At 43.2% G+C, this 20487-nt stretch overlaps 2 protein-coding genes and 1 pseudogene across 2 annotated transcripts; all 3 read right to left on the minus strand.

The window, feature by feature from the left end:
• Positions 1–1178: 1178 nt before the first annotated feature.
• On the minus strand, positions 1179–2890 carry LOC112897641 (annotated as a pseudogene).
• A 1886-nt stretch (positions 2891–4776) lies between these two features.
• LOC112898046 (probable uridine nucleosidase 1) lies at positions 4777–5742 on the minus strand. Its single transcript, XM_025966461.1, has 4 exons — positions 5647–5742; positions 5386–5445; positions 4976–5158; positions 4777–4875 (listed from the first exon to the last, which is right to left on the minus strand). Exons 1-4 carry the CDS (start codon positions 5740–5742, stop codon positions 4777–4779), a joined length of 438 nt encoding a protein of 145 aa, XP_025822246.1.
• Positions 5743–8428: 2686 nt separating this feature from the next.
• Positions 8429–11290, minus strand: LOC112897642 (protein DETOXIFICATION 16-like). Its single transcript, XM_025965993.1, has 8 exons — positions 11075–11290; positions 10423–10967; positions 10162–10248; positions 10012–10068; positions 9668–9906; positions 9456–9574; positions 8571–8657; positions 8429–8479 (listed from the first exon to the last, which is right to left on the minus strand). The coding sequence occupies exons 1-8, from the start codon at positions 11207–11209 to the stop codon at positions 8429–8431; spliced, it is 1320 nt and encodes a 439-aa protein (XP_025821778.1). The 5' UTR covers positions 11210–11290.
• Positions 11291–20487: the final 9197 nt, after the last annotated feature.

Here is a 20487-nt window from a genome sequence, read left to right on the forward strand (position 1 = left end):
GCGACGATCAGCCCCGCGGTGGGCGCCAGCTGTCGGTGTTTTTACCGTCGGCCTACCTAGGGATACCCTAAGGTAGGTGATTATTTGGTGAGGGATCGTCGGATCTAGAACTTGAAGGTGAACGTAAAGACACAAGACACAAATTTAGACAGGTTCGGGCCGTTAGAGTAGCATAATACCCTACGTCTTATTTTGGGAAGCTGTATATTGCGCTCTGCGCTTGGGCGTTGAGTTGTCTATTGGCCGCTCTCTGTTGGTTCTCTGCCTATCTAGGTATCACTGCCCTCCCTTATATATCCCAGGGGACGGGGTTCCTAGTAGGATTACAAGGTAGGAGTTCTAGTAGGATTAAAGGTATGAGTCCTAATAGGATTACAGTAGAATCCTAGTAGAAATCAGACTTCTTTTTCCTCACAGGTATCTTTCTTGTGGTACCCAGGGGATCTATCCCTGACAGGCTGGCCGTGTTCTCATGGGCCGGTGGGCTGTGCACATGTTGGGTTTCGGCCCAAGGTGGTTTAAGTAAAGATAGGGTTTGAATTTGAATTTGAATAGCCCTTTCAAATTCAAATTCCATACAATTTAATTCAAACAAACTTGGAACCCGTTCAAGAATATCCAACAATTAATATATAGCTAAACACTTTCACAGAAAGTTTTTAAAAACCCAAAATTTTACACAACTATAATATTCCAAAAATTTCGGAATGTTACAATATATATATATATATATATACATAACTTGGTAGCCTGAATGCCCACCCAAGGCACTTCATTGCAGTTGCAGAGTTCAAATGATTTTGCTTTAAATATCATGGTAATTACTGTCTCCATTCCAAATTGTAGGTCGTTTTGGTAAATTTAGATACATAAATTTTGTTATGTATCTAGATATACCTAGATGCATAACAAATCTATATATATACATTTCCCAAAACGACCTACAATTTGAAACAGAGGTAGTAGGCACTAATGGGGATGGATGCAAACGGATTGGACCGGATAACACCTTCCCCGTATTCCAATCCATTTTTTTATGGATTCAGAGTGGAGCGGATAATACATGGATACAAATATAATTAGACACCAATATGATTGACGAGGTATGAACTGGTTTCTCCTTATTTAGGCTTTATTAGCAGACAGGATATACTGCTCTTTTTATTACTCGCCTTCCGTTCCACCTGGCCAATGGAAGCCCTCTTGTCTTGTTCATCACAAGCTAGTAGGGCAGAAAAGATTGTTTGAAGGTCGGTACTGTAATTTCAGGTGTCCAGTGAGCCGCCGACTCCGAGCGCTTTCACCATGGCCAGCAAGCTCTCGTATGACGACCCGCCAGGGCACACGGCCTTGTCCGCCTCCGCCTTCCATCTCGCCGCGCACGCCCGGATGCCCTCGCTCTCCATCACGGACCTGATGCGCCCTGCGACCTGCTCCCTCCTCACCTCGGCGTCCAGGCGGAGCCCGACACCCCACACCTCGCATGCGTACTTGCTGTTGGTGTACCCGTCCGCGAACTTGGGCCAGCACACCACCGGCACGCCGGCGGCCAGGGCCTCCAACGTGGAGTTGCCGCCGTTGTGCGTCAGGAAGCACCCTACCGCGGGGTGGCGCAGCACGCGCTCCTGCGGGCACCAGGTGGCCACGTAGCAGCACTGCCCCGCCGTCCGGGAGAGGAACGCCGGCGGCAGCGCGGCCGGGCCGCCGGGGACGAGGTCGTCCCGGACGACCCACAGGAACGGGCGCCCCGTCGCCGCTAGGCCCCACGCGAACTCGGCCAGCTGCCCGGCGGTGAGCGCGACGAGGCTGCCGAAGTTGGCGTACACGACGGAGCCCGGCGCTTGCGCGTCCAGCCAGGCGAGGCACGCGGTGTCCTGCTTCCATGGGTTCAGCAGGCCGATCGGGTCGTCGGCGTCGGCGTGGAGGTGGCGGCGGAGGAGCAGACCCAGTGGCCCGATGGCGTAGATGCGCGGGTACTCGGCGCGGAGGGCGGCGAGGCCGGCGGCGTCGAGGCCGTCGAAGGTGTTGAGGATGAGGGCCCCGGCTTTGGTGCAGCTGTTGGCCTCCGTGTCGTTGAACCAGAGGCTGAAGTCGTCCGGGTCGGTGGTGCGAACGAAGCTGGAGACGTCGCCGAGGCAGATCGGCGGCACGCCCGGGATCCAGTCGATGATCGTTTTCTCCAGGTGGCCGTTCGTCAAGCAACTCGCATCTGTAATCATACAATAATCATCTCCACCCTAATTAAAGGTGAAAAATTAAATTAAAATTGACAGCATCCGTTTTTTAAATTAAAAGATGCATCGCCGCGCGGTTACGACCTTTGAGTGGCAGGTAGCCCCTCTCCCTAAGTTCACGGAGCCTCATCTGGCACGAGAGCGACGCGGCGGCGCATACCCAGAGCACCATGCTCGGGACTTGGAGCTCCCGCGCCACGTCCAGCGCGAAGCTCATCAGCGCCGTCGGGATCACGCACGTCACGGGCGGCACGCCCCGCCGGCTTACTCCCGTCCCGGAGCCGCGCGACGAGCTCCCTCAGCGGCGCCGCGCCCCGCTCGCTGGTGGCCTGTGACAGGGCGCGGTCGTGCTCCAGCGGCGTGCTGCCGCCGCGGTCGGCGTCGAGCAGCCCGTCCGGTATGGTCTCGAACCGGAACGACGGCGGCCCGTCTCGCCGGCTCGACAGGCCATCGGCGGCCAGCGCGCTGCGGCGGTGGTTGTGCTCCGTGCTGACGAAGGTGACGAAGACGCCATGGTGGTGAAGCATCTGGGCCAGCTGCAGCGCTGGGTTGACATGGCCCAAGCTCGGGTGCGGCGCCACCACGACGTGTGGCTGCGGCTTCGCCATTACTGGTGCTTGCATATGCGCTTCAATTCCTAAGTTAAGTTGACTAGGCTCGTGTGTGCTTGTGGGTGGATCTGATCGAGTTTAAATAGAGAGGCAATAAATGTTTTGGTAAGAATAGAGTACATTGCAAGTGGTTTGTTGGAGATGCTTCCGGAGTTGGGCCTGCACCTTTATTTGCTTACAAAAGGCTGTTTCCGATAGCAGCTGATACTAGGTCGCAAGCGTTTCCCCATGTAACAGCTTAAGACTGTTTTTTCCGGTTTTCTCGAGGAGTTCGCTATCGCGATCCTCCTCAAGTTTGTAAACTCTTCTCCTCCTCTTGATGAAAAACGCGCTTAGGCACGGTCGCCAAAAAAAAATATTGGACCTGCACATTTGTTTCTTTTACTAGAAGTGCTGTGATACTGGACGGCCCGTGGCTGTTGGAATATGTGGTGCAGAATTGACATCAAATTTCTGCACCATAGTATGCTCATATTATGGACCAGTGCACTGGTACATTGCCAGCCAATGTGAATGGTGCAGGCTCTGTAAAAAGGATAAAGGATAGAGAGAGAGGGGAAATTTCTGTTGGTCGATCAGTTAATACTGCGGGTCCTTATACAACGATGTGGACAGTAATTGGTGTTGCAACCTGAAATCATGGACCATTCCCATTCATGAATGCATATTCCGCTCAAGTTGAGTTAGAAGTTTCTATCCCCAGTGCTCAAGTTGGGTCCGGTGATATGGAGATTGGAGATGGAGGGAGCGATCGAAGAACTCACAAATCGCCTTCTCAGCCATAGTTGCTACAGCTAAAGGTTAACACATTGTGTGTTCGACTGGGTTTGTGATCGGTGTCGAAAACGTCGTTGAGAAGGGATCACTCGAAGGTGAATCATCCTCTCAAATGATTCCGAGTTGTCGTGATAGTTTTCCACAAAGTCGAAACTAGTCATGCACTGCTCCGATTACTCCAAAACGAAACAGAGCAAGAATAAGCCTGCTAGCTAGAATAGTTAGCGGTACACTAATTTAGTGACAGATCAAAGAAATTTATCCGTATCTTAGGCCAACTACTTCATCGATAAAGGGGCTTAAAAATGTTTGTTGGGATGGTATTTCTTATACCTTAAGAATGTTCACTGTGGATTCTTGCACGTGTGGTTTTGGCGGGGCTTTCCTTCGGTACCTAAGAACCTTGCTTGCTTATCGAGCATCTGTATATACTACTGAACTAGGACCAGGCAGACTCGCAATGGTCCTTATTCCAGTGCCAGCGGTACACATCCTCCGCTTATCGAGCATCCTTCCATGGACAAACTAGCAATCCCGGAGGGCGAGAGCTATGGAAGATCATGGCGCCTAGAGTTTTCCATTTTTCCTCCTAGGGAATAGTGTCGGTTCTGTGCAGCACCCGGTCTCATGCAGAATATTTGCTTCCAGAATTGCATGCTAACCATATATACTTGCTGATCATTTCGGTAGAATATCCTAAGTAATTTCTGATCAATATATATACCCATATGCTATTCTACACCTTAGGTGTAGCAGTTTATTCTACACCAATAGCTAAACTGAGCAGAATTACTGAACAAGTTTTCAGTAATTCACTAATCGGCGAGCTATTACTGACCATTGTTTAGTAACTTGGTAAATTTAGTTTAGTATTTTGATGATTATTTTTGTTAGTAATAGAAGAATTCTATCGCCCACTAAATACCGTAACGGCAGCTTTACCACTAAACGCTTTAGCCGGCGATCTAAAACCATGGTAGAAATGACTTGCATTGTCATGTTGAGGCCAACCACGTATATGTCTCCACCACAAGTGAAGACTAAATCGGCAGCCTCGGAGTCGTTATAGATCTGCAGAAAGTAGCATTAGGTCCACAAATTACTGGCCAAACAGATTTCTTGCAGCACACCAAGTCCTTAGCATTACATTTGCTTCAGCTGCAGGGGTGGCGTTTCCTGCCGCGGAGAAAGCTCCACCTAGCACAACAATCCTCTTTAACATTTTTCACAAAGGAGGGATCTCTCTTGATGGCCTGAGAAACATTGTAGCATAATCACCAGAGTCAGCACCTAGTCATATATACCATGCATATAACATTGAAACACCACGCTGTCAGAGAAAGAGTAGTGTACCAATGCTACGTTCGTCAGAGGGCCCAAGGCAAGTACAGAGACCTCTCCAGGAAACTGTGAGACCTTATCAACCAGGGACTCATCAGCCCTCTGCTCAACTTTCTTGATACTTGGATCAGGAAGCTCTATGTTCCCAAGACCATCTGATCCATGAACGAAGTCGGCAACATGCGGCTTTCCTCCCTATTCACAGTACAAAATGATTTCAGCGACCGTGAACAATCTGAAGAGAACTTTACGTATTATAATAGAGTGTCTAGTTTCCAATGATTTTTGAATCAAGTGTTGGACAAAGAACAGTATAACTACCAACACGTCCAGAATAGCCACATAATTCCCTGAGTTAGCAACTGCTTCCAAGGAATGTTCGATCAAAATGCGGAACAGGTAGTATGACTGTAAAACAATACCTTGAGAGGCTCAGAGCTTCCCTTTGCTACTGGAATCTCAGGATGACCTGCCTTCTCGCACTGCCAGTTTAAGAGATGAACGAAGCAAAATTGCTAGTGTAAGTAAGTAAGGATGAAGAAACCAAGTGGGCTAGCATTAGTTGTTGATTGTGCCTGCTGTGCACGTACTCATCACCATGTTGCGACGAGCCGACGAGTAAGTAAAGAAAACCAAGGAGGAAGTTGTTGGTTGAACTGAAGAAACCGAAGGGGATGAAGGACAAGGTACGCACCGACGCCGGGATCCGTGTCGATGATGAGCTTCTCCCGCCTCAGCTGCTCGTGGTGGATATGCCGTCCATTCGCGGCGGCCTCCATGGTTTCAGGCTCCGATGGAAGGTTTGCCTCCCTTCTTCTTCTTCCTCGATCAGGCCCTTCTCATATGGTGGCACGTGTCGTCCCTGGCGGCTGTGTCCTTCACCTCCTACTGTTCTCTTCTGGTGCCAGCCTTCGTCTTCGCTTCTTGCAGGACGATACCAATGGCCCAACACAATAAGTTTCCACATCAGCCTCGCGTGTGCTTTGTTCTTGCATTCCATGACTGTTCTTTAATTTCTTTCTGGTTAACTTGTATCAAGTTACATACACCAGCGCATGCTCTCGTTCCCCGAGCGCGTGCTGAGGGTACCATTTCTGCCGTTCCTGTCGGATTGGGCCTGGGGCTGCCCAGGTAATCAACTGCTGTTCGCGAGGCGGGGTTAGGCCTCCTGCAACCAACCCTCCGTGTGCCGGATCCATCAATGAACAACAGGCAAGCCAGGACCAGCAGGTGACGCGCATGCTTTTGTTGATTGTTTACCTTTTATTCCTCTGAAAAAAGATCATTATTGTCTATTCTCTTAGGTTATTTTTATTATATACATCTGGCCTCATTACACACAATCGTAGATTTTTTTCCCATGACAACCGATCAAAATAAAAAAAGAAATTTGCATGTCACGTGGCCTTAGTGCCAGCCTTAATTAGTACAGTTTCATTCATGGCGACCTTTATTGATTGTCTCACTCGTCTGAAAGAACCAAAGAATTCAGCACGATGACCCACTTGAACAGTATAGTCTACGATATGAAATAAATAATTTAACATTGTAAATAAATTTATCTACAAAGTGAATAAAATTGGTCCACACACGAATAAGTTATTGTACCTGGAGAACAAACGAATTCATACCGCAAACCAATTATTCTAGTGCGCGAACAATTTAATCTACATAGTAAAAGAAATAGTTTAACATCGCAAACAAATTACTCTACAAGAAAATAAATGCGTCCACAACAAAATATTATTACAAAATGTATCCGCATGGTGCATAAGTTAGTAGATAAATTAAAAATTAAATCAGTTTAATAACAGCTAATCAGTGTGGAAGCAAACAATTTAATATACATGAAGCACGATCATTCCTCAATGCGATCAAATAATTCCACTGTAGAGATTCATCATATTATATAGAAAATAGAGAGGTATAGAATATCTAACGAAGGTTTTAAAGGAAAAACAAAAAAAAGAAAGGAAGAGAAAAGAAATAAATAAATATTTACAGAGAGAGAAAGAGAATTAGAAGGAAGAAGCAAACAAAAGTCAAATCATTGGAATGAAATAAATAGAAAAGTAGAAAGAAACACGACGAAGAAAAAACTATGACCAACTCACTTGGAGCCTTAGCCAAGGAAAAAAGTAACAAGGTAACGAAGAACACTCTTTCTTTTCTGGGCACGGTTATATGTCACATAAGGTGATAAAAAAAATCAGTTGGCACATGAAGGAATCACCATCACATGATTTGCGATGGGCGGTACCTTCTAATAGTTCCTTTTTAAAGCACACCAGTGATCCAACTGGTTTTGGGTCGTCGTGATATGAACATTGATAACATCACTCCACACATGTAGATTTGAAATAAAAAAGCTATAACTTTTAAACCGAGCATTTAAATTGAATTTTGATTGCACCATTATATTTCTTTATGATAGGATTATTAAAATAAGACCACACTAGACTGTGTTTGGATAATATTTTCTACGAATAATTTTTTAATCAATCTGGAACTTGTTGGCTCCTACAAACAAATGGTTGAACATCAGGAATAAATGATTGTTTGGTGAAAATGAAACATTAAACGTGACACACAAAATAATAGTAGATTGTGAACCAAATATTGATCGTGATAAGATATAGGTACAGCTCTATCTATTTATCTCAGTAGACTGATGTGCAGTTAGATGAGACTCCTCCAGTATATTGGATCCCCTACTTGGGAGGAAGTTGCAGACAAACCCACACAAAAAGACACAAAGATAAAAGGAAAATTTGTGTCCGGGTGGGCCGCCACCTTTATCAAATTAACCTGCTTTGTCCTAGCCAGCTCCTCTCGAAGCTCCCTTCGTACATTCCGTTTCGCAACCAGAACAAATAACATATATAGATTAAAGTAGTCATTTTGTGTAATGCATGGACAAATAGTAACCTCCGAAGCAATTTAACATGAAAAATACACGTACACATGGAGCTTGAGGCGGTCATGGTCCACCTTGGCCCCCTACTACTCCGTCCCTGATACAACTTATTGTCAGAAACCAATTCTACTAATAAATCTCCATCAATTCTTTGTCCTCCTCATGGTGCTGTAGTTGCACTCAACCGCTAAGTTTGTCCAAACATAGTATTACTACCTATAGATACTTGGAGTTCATTGAAAACGAATTCATTTGTACTAAGCTATAAAACACAACATATTGTTGTCTAAGCTGTCAGGATTTGTGACCTAGCACTAGATCACATCTCCATACATAGCCCAACCCCTCGGAAAATGAGAAATACTGGTATAGGATTGGAGGAATGTTAAATGTAATGTAGACATGTCCTCCAAACAAAGCAAAACTGGTAGTTAAAAGCGGTTGGCATGGTTTCATTGTTACAACAAAAGCCACATTTTTTTTTGCCACCATGCCATGTATGTTTTACAGTTGGCTGCAACAACTACCGTGGTGCTTCGAGTTTCAATTCATGACACTGGTAGAGATGAGCCGAACACCCTGTCCTTTGCCTTGACTGCCTGAAATTGCAAGAGGAATGAGAATATATCACCCTGGCTAGTCTAGAGGAGCATGGTGATCGATAGAACTTTCACGGTGTACTCTACTTACTTCCTTGTTCCAGTCTGTGAACCACGCAATAGATGCGAACAGGAGAACCTTGGTGAGGCTGCCGCAGACGATGCCAAGCCAAAGGCCCTGTTAGAAGCACATTACACTCTTCAAAATCAGATTTTTAACTGCTGATTTCCCTTATAGTATACCTTTTGTGTCAACAAAAGTTGGATCATCATTAGAAAGCATTTCTAAATACTTATTCAATTTAAACACTTTTGTAGCATAAATCTTTTATGTCTTTGGACAAACTGTTGTCCAAAGATTGTGTAGTTTAAATTTTCAAATGTGCATGTCTTATACTTTTGAACCAAAGGAGTATTGCAAAAATACTAGACTGGGTACTTCATCTCTCAGGGGTTCTTTATTAGTAGGATGAAGAAACTTCTATATGGATATTGTAGCCATTGATCGACAAGATCTATGTAGTTCATAACTGTTTAGTTGAAGTCATTTAGATGCACAGTCAAATAAAATTTGGAGCCACATATGTCACAAAGAATAAAGATCCCATTGCTATTGGCAATTATTTATAGCAGCGATGATACTAGGGATTATGCGATGGCATTAGTTCGAATCATAAAAAACCTGTGGTTTGTGACTTGACCGGGTGAGTAGCACGGTGCAGCCTTGGTCTAGAAGGTTCTTTCTTTTGCTAATTTTGGGATGATGTCTATCGGAAAATTTTAGCCCTCTCTGTTTAATCTTGAGTCACGACAAATAGCGATTTTCTATCACGGATAATTATCAGTGGTGGAAATTATGACTTTTGAGCTGTTTTGGTGATGACCATTTGTATTAGTAATGTCAATATTATATCTTGGTTCAAAGAAGTTCTTGTGCTAGGTTTGAAGATGAGATGTTGAGCAAGGACATACATACCTTCCCATTCATATGGAAGACAAACGCAAGCACCGCGGCCATCGGAATGCCTACCAAGTAGAACGCCCCGAGATTAATGGCTGCGCCGATCTTTTGCTTGCCGCAGCCTGTGAGCACGCCTGGGAAGTTGAAACACACAAGATTACTACTCGGATTCCCCAAACTTACTCCTGATGTATTCAGCTAGTATAGTATCAGATTTGGCCGGCCACCTGAGAGAGTGCCGTGAATGCTATCCATGAAGAAAGATATTCCAACAACCGGGAGCATCCTAGCGAAGTACGCCACGACTTCACGATCACTGCTGTACATGTGTCCCCAAACGTTGCGTAGCAGGGCCATGGCCAAGGTCAGAACGAATCCTGAAGATAAGGCCATGCACATGACTACCCTCGCCGCCAACTTTGCTGGCTGAGGCTGCCCAGCACCAAGTTCGTTCGAAACACGCGTGCTGCAGGGAATTGAAGAACAAGACAATGGGCCGATCAAAATGACAGGAATGTAAATGCTTGTATATATATGTGGTAAACTGTAATTGGGACAGGCAACCAGTCACCTAACGGAGTAACTAAGCCCCAATGGTATCATGAATAGCAGAATCGTACTGTTAAGGCTGCAGAATTGAGAAACATGCATCAGTTGGTTAGCTGCTAGATGGAAGCGTGTCTTTTTTTCCCCCTGCAGGTTGATGTACATGTGACTATACCAAATTGACAGCACTGAAGTCTGTAGCTGAGGATTCGGCAGGAGACCAGACAGCAGCACGATGACTTCGAAAGCCCAAAACTCCAAGCTGCAACCAAGAAAGAATCTATCAGACATTGTTTCTATCAAGGGATGCATGGTCGTGCACCATTGTCACCAGGTGTGTCGTGTCGTCCAAATCAAAGAAAGTAGATCAGATCCAGAATCCTGGACAGGATAATATCAGATGATTGAGAGTCGTCGATCATCTTAATGACCTTACCATATCATGAACCCAGATGGCACGGCGAGAGCTGCGAAAGGCCGCAGCTCCTTAAACGCCTCGACGGAGAAGCCGTTCCATGTACGCCTGCAGGCGCTCGACAGCCTGACGTACACGGCCAGTATCACCAGGTTGACGGAGTAGGAGATGGCGTTGCTGAGCGCGGCGCCCTTGCTCCCCATGCCGGCCTTGTACACCAGCGCCCAGCACACGGCGGCGTGGCAGAGCGTCGTGGCGCCCGAGCTCGCCATGACGGGCAGGACGAGGCTCTGCGTCTGCAGGAACCGGATGTGGCACTGCAGCGGCACGTTCACAAAGATGGACGGGATGAGCCACCGCGCGTAGGCGCCGGCCTCCGCGGCGACGGCGCGGTCCTGGCCAAGGAATACCAGGATCTGGCCGGTGTACGCCCAGACGAGGGCGAAGGGGACGCAGGTGAGCCCGATCACCAGCATGGCGCGCTGCTTGTAGACGCCGAGCAGGTGGTACTGCCGCGCGCCGAACGCCTGGCCGCAGAGGGTGTCCAGCGCAGTCGCCATACCGGTCTGGATGCGATGCGACGACAGCCATGCGATCGAAGCAAGAATTATCAGAATGAACTTCTGGTAGTAGATGACGCTCGATACAAGCAAGGGCGGCGTACAGTACATACGATGATGTTGAGGCCGGTGGCACTGGTGATGGAGATGGCGAGGGAGGCGCCGGAGAGATTTAGCTTGCCAAGGTGGCCGACGAACATGAGGGACATTATGTTGACGGCGTTCTGCAGGAAGCAGCTGGCGACCATCGGTCCGGCGAGGCGCAGCAGCCGCTTCGTCTCGGCCGCGGCGGGGCCCTGCCAGCACCCATCGTCCGCCGCCGCCGCCGCCGCCGCCAGGAGCTGCGGCTCGCGGACCGACGCGCACATCTTTATCCGGAGTAGTTCCACACGGCGCCGGGATTCTGTTGCCGAGCCCCCATGGATCCCAAGGGTTGTTGGTAATCGTAACGGAACAAGATTGGGCAGTGCTAGGTCGGTCACGCGATATATATGGACGAGGCGGAGAACATCTCCAGTGTTACAAGCACTTAGCTAGGGTGTCATCGTATTACCATTTCAAATTTGTGCATCTACATTACTTAAAATAATTCTAAAAAATATGAATGGATAGTTCATATCACATTCTACCATCATGCAAAAATTAAGATGCAACGGAAACTTATACAAGATGTAATAAAAAAAGAAATTTGTGTGTCAATAGTGTGGGTTGCAACTGTTCATCTCAGACCCGTAACCCGCTACTACTCATAGGCAGATTTCTCTTTTTTGGCCAACCGTGACTAGCTATCTCGTATTAGGAGTATAAGGTTTTGCATCCACGTGGACCCACCAATTAATAGAGCAAGTGTGATCAGAATATGCACCTCCATTTTTCACCATTTGTGCATTATTTTTTGGCTAATACAGGGTGCAAAATAGTGATTAGGCATATAATAGGCTGAAATAGGAATGTTTGCACTATTCTACAATAGGCTTAAATGGTTGTAAAATCGTCATAATTCAGCCCCAAAACCAACCAAGGCTCATCTGTTTCTTTACTTGTTCGTTGTCAAGGAAGAGATATGATTAGGAGATGAGAGGGAAGGCACCAAATTGAAGGTGAAGTAGTGGTCCAAATACGAAGCGAGCCAAACCTTGCACTAGGAAGACTATGGTTTGTCAAACAAGGATTCATAGGATTAGGAGATGAGAGGGAAGGCTTCGATCTACCAAATCTGTCCATTAAAGAGTTAAATTTATGAGAGGATTTGGAGCCTCACCAACCTTGTTGGCTCCCACCTCTTGTATCTTTCACCTTTATTATAGTGGTGGATTGCTTGCTCGTTGGTGTCCATAGTTTTTTCCCGCAAGAGGCTTCTATAAAAATCCTGGTGTCTACTCTTTATTCGTCTTGTATTTCTCTTGCCATATGTGTTCATTGCTCACTATCTTGCTTGCCACTTGTGATATTTCTCATGTTGGATGGTGTATAGTTGGCACATGTGGCATATGTAAGTTCTTGGATATATATGTTGATGATTTTATGATTGGGTACTGATGTGTAATTAGTGAGCTATTGCTGCAAATACATTGCTTATTGTAAAGTTTGGATATCACCTTATTTGAAAGTATTGATGCTAAACGGTAGTTTATTCTATGCATATTAGCTGTTTGGTGAAATACTCGGAGTAATAATTAGCTTATCAATTTGACCGCTTCAGCAGTCCTCACAAGCTCACAGCAAGGTAGCGCAGCCACCACACATAATGCTAGCGACGAGATCCCCCTCTCTACTCTTCTCTGTATGCCCTAGCGCAAAGGCTGTCAGGCATTGCCACCCGGCGGTGTGGTATCAATGCATGAAAGAGTTACTACCACTTTAGTGGAGGTCTCGCCTCACTACTATAGAAAATAGTTTGTAAAAGTGTTCTGTTTTTTTTAAGGCGTGGTTGAGAAGTTCATTGGCACCCAATTACAATGATGGCACAGTAGCACCCAATCCGTCTTTACATATAGGTTTACAGGGGTGGGTGAAGAGGTGAACTGCAAGGCGGATTAAAACATGACCCGCCCCAAGTTAGTACAACGATCTCCAGAGACGGCTCAAACTATGGACCACCTCTGGAAATCAGTTCGTCCATGGAAAACAATTAAAATTTATTTTTTGAAACAACTACATATTTTTTCTCATATATCCCAAACATATTTTTACATCTAATATACTAAATAGAAGTTATTATGTGTAAGTTTCAATAACTTTTTGAACTTATTTGCTATTTTATTTTACTTACATGAATTTTTAGTGAAAATAATTTCAATTTGAACTGTAGGTATATCAAATCATATTCAAAAATATATTAGAAAAATATATATTTAAGAAAATATGTATTAGTTTAGCTCATATCCTGAAAATAGATGAACGGTTCCATTGTTTGTTATGTGTTATTGAAACTCAAAGTTACATCTTTATTGCAAATAATACTAATAATATCTAAATATCATCAGAAAAATTCCATAAATTGGCTTGGACTTTTTTCTATAGGTGCATAATCTTGTAATAAAATATTAAAATCATTTTACAAAGATTAGACTACACATTGTTCATACATGAGTACATCTCTCACGTTGTGTCACATAACTTAAGGTAAACTTTGAAGTTTATACACACTAGAACTATTTCTTCTCATATACACCATACATGTCATGTCATACATAAAAGTTGTAGTACATGAGTTTGAATTATTTTTAAACTGATTTGCTATATTTTATGGTATAAATGAGTTCTATATAATGTCACACGCTTTTGTAAATGTATTTGTAGGGGCGGATGGAAATGTCACTTGCCCCTGAAAATATAATATATTTGTAGGGGCGGGTGGAAATATCACCAGTCCTGGAAATACATTTGTAGGGACGGGTAAAAATGTCACATGCCACTGCAAATCCTTCTAAGTAAACACCACCCTATCCCTCACGCAGGAGTGAAACAGTCTCCACGTGCGTTTAAATGAAACATCGCTAAATTTTTGACAGGCGCACACTTCTGCGCGCCGCCACCCCCTCATCGCTGCCCCTTCTCCGCGCCTCCTCTAACGCCGCTTCTCCATGCAACCGTTCCTTCCACGTTGTGTCGCCCTCCCCGCGTCCCCTTCTCGTCACCCCCTCCCCATGCCTCTACTCCCCCGGCCCGCTCCGCCTTTCCTAGCCCATCTCTTAGTCCTCCCTAGCCATCGTCTCTTCCTCTGATGCCACCCTCTCTTCCCCCCACACCCGTGCCTCCTCCTATGAAATGGCTCAACGCCCTAACGCCTTGACGTGCCACTGTTGCACCATGGCCCTCCTCGTCATCCCCTTCCAACGCTGTCAAGGTGAGTATGTTTTCCTAAAAATTCCTGATTAGTGGCATTAGTGTTCATTAGAATTTTTCCTACAAATTCTCGATTAGTGGTGATTAATACATTAGACTAGTTTTTGTAATTAGTGGCATTAGTGTTCATTAGAATTTTTCCTAGAAATTCTTCTTTATTAGTGGTGACTAGTATATTAAACTAGAAAGTTGTGATTAGTGATGAGTAGCGTTCATTAGAATTTTTCCTAGAAATTCTTGAGTAGTGGTAATTAGTGATGATTAGTGCATTAGACTAGAAAGTTATAGTTAGTGATGAGTAGTGCTCATTATCATTTTTCTAGAATTTTTTACCTAGGAATTCATATGTAGAAATTTAGATCTAGTCATGTCAAACCGTGGTGGCCGTGGGGGAGGACGTGGCAGCCGTCACGGCTGTGATGGTGGATGCTGGTTCAGCGACACTCCTATTAATTTTGGCTCGGCCTTGAGGTGCTCACTTTCCAAATAATTTTCCCCACTTGAGGCCATTTAGCGTCAGCAGAACAACACCCCTAATACTAACATTCTTATCTTATTGTAATTATTTTTTATATTGGATAATTGAATTTGATCTACATCTAATGTAGGCTCTCAATCTTGTTGGACGGATTACTGAAGTAGAAGAAGCATTAGATGATACAATTCTTGTGGTGCACTCAACGATATTTGAATTGGTGCATAAAACTTTATACAATTTACTATTTTTTAAAAGATATGTCCATGAGGAGAGTGGTCCAGTATGGTTCAAATTGTGGTAACCAGTGCATCAGCACATGTAAAATGCACTTATTAAAGATCCACCATTCAAGCGTACCTAGCACAGCTTATGAAGCATGGGTATTTCGTACCACACTTTTAATACTATCACATAAATGCGCTTAAAGAGAATGAAGAAAACATTACCATGATCAATGAGAGGTTTGCTATAGCAGAATCACAATAATATGATATGGAGTATTTAATTGAGTAATCAGGTTATTTTTGTCTTATAGAATTTTCAATGTGCTACAATTTTTTTAATTAATCATGTTATTTTCATCTCTTGGAGAATATGTCTATGAAAAGTCTTGTGTCATTGAGCTTTGATGTTATTCTATCTCAAGCCCTTGAGATGATAAGGTGTCTTTGGCACACTTCAGAGATTGACCGCACTATAGATGACAAGTGGCAGAAACATATCACTTTCATGTGGAGCCATACTCTACTACAATCAGTGTTAGCCTAAACGGTAAATGCTAAACAGTCGGTCACCTATCATTTAGCTACTTATTTGGACTAAACGACCATTTAATTGGGTTAAATGGTTATTGAACAGGATAAATGGTTGATTAAACATACACGGCTAACCATGCATTGTTTAGCATTTACTCGGCATGTAAACGGGCTAAACGGCACTATGGAAAAATACTTGGTCATCTTTTGGAAGTGTAGGAGAGTGCACTTATTCATGTTCTAGTTTATATTGATGAGTTGCTAGACTACAAAATGAGATATGTTAACTATGTTCTAAATCTAACGTAGTGAGATGTGACTTATGTTGTTTGTTATATTTGAGAACATTAAGTATTGATGTATGAACTTGCGATGCTTATTATATTAGAGATCTTAAGTATTGATGTATGGACTACTAATTCTTCTAATATATATTTAGTTTGAGTATGTGATCTTATATGAACTTTAAATATATTAGTATTAGCATGAACCAAAAAATTTAAAAATTTGGCGCGAATACATTTTCAGGCAAGGGCGGATCCAGGGGGAAGGGGGGAGGGCTGTAGCCACCACTACCCCTCTGCAGCCCATGAAGCCCCTCAACAATTTTCAAACATGAATGAAGAAGAGGAAGAAGAAGAAGAAGAAGAATAAGAAGAAGAAGAAGAAGAAGAAGAAGAAGAAGAAGAAGAAGAAGAAAAATAGAGGAAGGAGGAAGAGGTGGAGGAAAATAAGCCCCCTAGATTTACATCCTAGATCCGCCACCTATTTTCAGGGACGAGTCTTGATCCGCCCTTTCAAATGCTCTATTTGTAACTGCTAAAAGGAGAGGCAAGCAATCTACCCACCCCTGTAAATGTTGTTTTACCTGCCCTATAAATATTTTCTTTAGTAGTGACTCTCGATGAGGAAGGGGGATGAAGAAAAGTGAAGCCTGCAAGGCTAGCCCAGGACATGTTATGCAGAGGAGCAAAGGATCAACCAACACTGACTAAAAACATTTAAATCAATCCATCCCCTTCCATTTATTCTATGCGTGCGGCGCCCTGTTGACCTGACTGTCATCTCAGCGGAAGGCCACCCTAGCGTCACACAAATAGCTAGAGGCCAAGCGCTGGAAATCTAGGTGCGCTAGCCGTCCATCAACTCACTTGCACCATGGTTGCGCTAGGCACTAGCACTGGAACCAGCATCCAACACTTTGCTACAGGAGCCATGGCGAGCAGGGTAAATCCAAAAGAAAATGTATCCGTTAGCTTTCCAGTGACCGTAGCTATAGTAATTTCCATAGTTTGTTCAAAAGATTACAGAGTAAGAGATGGCAAAACCTGAAAATGGATGGCATGAGCTATAATATGGATTTTAGATAGTACTAGGGGGTTTGAATTATTTTTGTTTGAGCGAGGCTTTTGTATGCTCAATCACCACTGCAGATTAGTGTTGTTTTTTCAAATTATTTCATCCAAGGGAGAGACCTGCTCATAAGATTGTTCGAAGTAAGTAGCAGCTTAGGGCCTCCACTGTTTCTATAGGGCCCACAGTAATGTCGCCTAGAGGGGAGGTGAATAGACGCATCTACAAATTTTCACTCCAAAGCAGCGGATAAAATTTGCTGCCTTCCAAACCCGGAACTTCCGCATTAGCAAATCTGGACTTCCAAATTTAAGCAGGGCAGTAGATAAACTCGGAACTTCTGGGTTGCACAAACTGGAACCTTCGGGTTCACATAGAGCAGAGTGAAGACAATAAATCTAGTGCGAGTAAATGGATACAAGTTCAAACCCTAGATGTAGAGTAGGCTAAGTGGAGCTTCTGGATAGGTCCATACAAAATTAAAAAACAACAATCTCTCCAAGAACACAAATGTTTAATTGAGAGCTTCTCAAATCCACACGATAAAATCGAACATAATTGACACAAGAACTTTTACCAAAATTCGGATTCGCTGCATGTGCAACACAAGCTCAGTGAATCCTACTCTCCATTGAGGAGCTCCGCGAAGCCTCCCCGCCAAGATGCTACACAAGCACACCTTGACCTTCCACTATCTTGATTCTCTTTCCTTGCGGAGGTGAAAACCGACCCTTACAAACTTCTCGCGATAGCCACACAATTGGGTGCTCGCCGGGCAACACTTAGCCATCTAGGAGCCAAAGCTCCAAGAGTAACAAATGCGAAACACACGGTTTCAGCCAAACTCAAGTGCTCAAGGTTTGCTGTGCTCTTTAGTGCTCTCAAGTTTTCACTCTCTCAAATCCAACTCAAAGATATTACAAGAATCACACAATTTCACAAAGAGAGATTGGGGAGAGCTCAACGAGGCTACCAAGCTTTCTTAGGACGACCAGCAAGTAGCAAAAAAATACCTGGAACAGTAGCCCACCAAGAAGGGCTCAAGGGTATAAATATCTGGATCCAAAGAAACTAGCCGTTATAGAACAGTTAGAACCCAGAACTTCTGGATTCCCATACCCAGAACTTTCGAGTTTTCAAATCTAATACCCGTTAGTGCCACGTATGCAAAATCCGGAACTTCCGGGTTGGGAAACCCAGAACTTCTAGGTTGCCCCTGTTAATTCCACCCAAAGTGCACTTGAGGCTTTTGTGTCTCTCTCAACTTACTTGGTTACTTGAGCACTGAGACTAAACCAAAACACAATGTGATGCATCTCTCTTGATAGTACGGCACACCTATACTCAAGATCAAAGATAGATTACATTTCAACCACTTGAGTTTCTCAAAAGTGTACCATATCGTGTCTTGATCATTCTCAATCTCAGGAGTGCATGCAACTTGGTTTCTATAACTTAAGCACAACTTTCTTGAGCTAGTAACTGAACCACTATCTTTAAATAAAATCCACTTAGTTCTAGTTCAAATCACCATCTTCACAATAAGATTCTAGAAAGATTGATACTTGCTAATATGAACACCATACATGACCAAGATTCTTCAAGTTGAATCCAAAGAAAGTTTCTTCACCCTAACGTTGGTGCCTCGGCACAAACCAATTGCCCTTCGCCAAGCTTAGTCCCTTGAAACACTATCCCGAATTCCAACTCTTCATTATTGCATCACATAGAGTTCCATATAGGTTTGTATCATAATTAAATCATCAATGAAATCAATTCTTCATAATTCTTTGCAACTTATATCTTCTATTGATAGATTATCCATTTCTTCATAAGAAATTCCCTTCTAGTGCTATGACTTTGTCAACAAGCTTCATTTGGATATGAGAATAAATAGTTATCATCAAACACATGACTCAATCCATATAGTATCCATTACTTGTCAATATTATCACTTTAATCATAACCTAGTCACACGTCTTGTCATATGAGTCTTTTATCTTTACTTTCGTCACAAATATTCCATTGTTATGACAATCAATTCCTGCTCAACAAGATGATTATTTCTTTAATTGTGGTGTCATTTAATTCACCAAAACACACTAGAGGCCTAGATGCACTTTTATATAACTGGCTCTATAGTATACCAGTACTTAATAATGATACAATTTTTCATAAACTCATTATGTGACTCAAGAAGTCTACCTTACTATTACCCTACTCGGCAAGGTATGTATGATAGTGTGTGTCAGGAAAAGACATTCAAGTTCCTATCTATAAACTACAAGGGTAGAAGGGGAACTATCATTCTTCAATCACTTTTTAAAGGGCCCATATATAGGGGGTAAACTAAGTTGCCTCTGATTCATTTGCAATATCTGCATCCTCTATCCACCCTCTCCCAAGCTTCCTTCTAATGTATATTTCACAAACCCTTCTTAAACATATTGTAATTCTTTTTTATTATAATAGCTTTTAAGTTTTTTGTTTTTTAGATTGAATATGCCAATTAGTATTGCACAACTCGCCCTATGACGACTCAAGAAAAAAAATGACATTATAACTCATCCAATCTAATCTTGACACAATCTTATTAGTACAAGACACTAGTAAAAAATTGAAAAAAGATTGTCATGATTACCCTATGGTTAAGATAATTACAAAAATTTTAATTTCAAAAAACATACATGTGTCTATTATTTACATTCTAAAAGTTTATACCTATATTGGTGTGGTTGTGTTACCACATCTAAAGTTTTGCTACTGCATCACACAACCCCACCAAGGATATCAATGTGGGATAAGGTTTTACATGACATGAATATACTGAACCAAATAGAATGGATAGCGATGGGATCTTCATTAGACATATTATTGCAAGCCTTCAAAGATCATCATCCTTGTTTACTAGGATCTCCATACGGAATGGAATGATCTTTAATAACACAAATAAATCAACAAAGTTGGTTGTCTAAAAAAAGTTAAGAAGAAGCAACATCGTCTTTTAGTTGAGTTAGACTAAACAAGATGAATGTGATTCCAAATCAGATTGTGGTTTTGATCCTTACTCTGCTATCAAATAACTTTAATTAACTATTTGAATAGCACAATTTTACCATTCAATCTATTACAAGCTGGTTTCATGCTTACGTTGGTAGTTTCGCTACTATTATATTTTTTAATCATTGTATCCATAACATAGGCATTGTTTTAACCAACATGACATATAGATAATCAATAAAATATTATGGATCACCCGTAACTATCTTCTTAGTCTCTTCCCCTCCGATCCTTCCTTAATATCTCTTATCTCCTCTCTCACACCACAGCCATCACAAATTTTGAACTTACCCGGCCAGATCTCTAACATGTTTCACCTCTCAACTATCATACATGTAATTTCCAATCTGTCTACAGGCCCGAGGGAAAACTGTATTGGCAATTAAAACATTTTTTTTTTATTGTTGCCGGTGGCTTCTAGCAATGTTCCTTACCATCTAAATTGGTTCTTTCGAATTCTTGCCCATCCTAAAAGCCTAGTTTTCTATGAAAATATGATACTCCCTCATGTCTACATTATTACGTGTAGCCT

This window comes from Panicum hallii, chromosome 6 (genome assembly GCF_002211085.1).
Source record: "Panicum hallii strain FIL2 chromosome 6, PHallii_v3.1, whole genome shotgun sequence".
NCBI lineage: Eukaryota > Viridiplantae > Streptophyta > Magnoliopsida > Poales > Poaceae > Panicum > Panicum hallii.